The 1,900-nt window shown below is 61.9% G+C and overlaps 1 protein-coding gene across 1 annotated transcript in view; it reads left to right on the top strand.

Moving 5' to 3' along the window:
• The first annotated feature begins 289 nt into the window (after nt 1-289).
• KIAA1522 (KIAA1522 ortholog) overlaps nt 290-1,900 on the top strand; it is a 26,337-nt gene continuing 24,726 nt past the window's right edge. Inside the window, exons 1-2 of the mRNA XM_009332211.1 lie at nt 290-349; nt 421-517. Of these exons, the coding sequence (XP_009330486.1) occupies nt 290-349; nt 421-517 (157 nt within the window). The remainder of the gene's footprint in view (nt 350-420; nt 518-1,900) is intronic.

Genomic DNA, 1,900 nt, shown 5'->3' with positions numbered 1-1,900 from the left:
GAGCTCGTGCGGTCCCGGCGCGAGGGCCAGGAGCTTTGGTGGCTGCTGAAGCACGTGATGCCGCGACCGGTGGCCGATGTGTTTTGGCACCATTAGGTGCCATTTGGGATCTCACCTCCCAGGGATCAGGCACGGGGGGGAGCTCTTAGGGCACGTGGCAGCCCCCCGCCTCTCTGCCTCCCCTCCTGTGTGCCTCTGCCTTGGCCTCGCGGGAGCTGAGCTCCAACCAGCTGCTCTCCCCGTGAGGCGCCCGGCATCCTTGTGACCATCTTGGCCGTGCAAGCGGAAAATGAGTTATCCAGCTGGGTACCCCGGCACGCTGCCGGCGCTGGAGCTCTCTGGGGAGGGGGTAAAGCTTTCTGGGGCTCTGCACGAAGGGCTGGTGCTTTAGGGGGCTCCTGGACTTTCCTTCTCTGCCAGGACCGGGACTGTAACGGAGGGAAAGCTGAGGACGACCTTCCTCTTCGCCTTCCTCCTCTACTTTCCTCGCCCACCCGACGAGAGCTCTCCCCGGAGGGTAACGGATACTCTCCCTCTCGCTGTGATTATTTGGACAATGCCCCATAACTGTGTACAAATATATTTTCAAACTGGTTCTGCTGCCATCCGAGGAGGGGCAAGATGTGAAAACCAGGATCTTTTTTCGGAGGCTAATGACTCGGAAGTTGGAGCAGGCGGCGGAAAGTCAACACAAACGCCCTAATTGGGGATTAGCTTTTCCCCAGCGCAGTTCCCCTCGACGTGGGTCAGCAAAGCCTCCGAGGGCAGCGGCGTCCTCAGCCCTCGCCCTGGGAAGGAGCCGTTCCCCTGGGATCATGGGGGGGCAGGGGGGGCCAGGAAATCACTGCCCGACTGTTTCGTTCATTTAGGTCTCGAGTCCCGGTTCAGGGGGGTGAAGGGAGGAATGAGGCAGAGACACAAAAGCACAGGGAGCCCCGGCTCTTCTGTAGGCATCGCCCCGGGTTTGGTGTCGTGTCCCTGTCCCCGACCCCTGGTACCACTGAACAGCAGCAGGATGCTCGGGTTTGCACAGCCCACAAGACACACGGTGCCGGCCCCCGAATCCCACAGGAGAAGGCAATGTGCTGGGAAGCCCGCGGGAGGGACAGGCTTCTTGCTTTATAAATTCTTCTAGTCACTTCCAGCGGTTGGCAAACTCCCCTGGGCACATGGCCAGGCCCTTGCGAGCCTCCGGGAAGGATGCGGATTAAATGCAGCGATGCAGCTTTTCACATCAGGAGACGCATCCGCACAGGGACCCAAACCCGACTGAGCTGAGAGCGTGGAAATGCAGCAGAAACCACCTGTTTTCTTGCCGGGCTTATGGCCTCCGGCTTTGCCGCGTGTCCTGCCACCAACCTGCTCGCTGCCGGGATGCGTCACCGCTTCGGCCCAGGCTCTCGTGCATCTTCTTGTCCCCTCGCAGCCGGATCTGCGTGGTCATGCTCCTGAGCAACGCAGGCTTGTAGCAAGCGGTGAAATCTTTTATGGGAGCCGCTGCCATTCCCGGGCCAGCTCCCAGGCGCGCTCTTGGCTGCAGGCAGAGGCTGGTAGAGCCACCTCAAGCGGCTGAACTCCCCCCCTCCCCATGTCATTTCATTTTCAGGAGCTGATTTATTATTAGCAACACGAAGCAGCGTGGCACGGGGTGTTTTCACGGGAGCGTGTCGGTGGCCTCAGGTACGCCCAGGTCAGCTGCTGTTTGGGAGTGCCGTGCCTCCCCGGGCGCTGCCATCGGCGGTGACACGGCAAGCGTCACCCTCGGGCCCGTCAGGTGAGGAACCGGTTGGTGGCTGCGGGGAGGGGGCAAGGGCAGGGGACAGCCGCTGTCCCCGGCTCCTCTCCTGGGGACAGGGACAGCCACCCCTGTAGGATGCCGCTCCGGGGGGGGGTGGGTGAC

This window comes from Pygoscelis adeliae, unplaced genomic scaffold (genome assembly GCF_000699105.1).
Source record: "Pygoscelis adeliae isolate BGI_AS28 unplaced genomic scaffold, ASM69910v1 Scaffold359, whole genome shotgun sequence".
NCBI classification, from domain to species: Eukaryota; Metazoa; Chordata; class Aves; order Sphenisciformes; family Spheniscidae; genus Pygoscelis; species Pygoscelis adeliae.
This window is presented reverse-complemented; position numbering and strand designations above follow the sequence as displayed.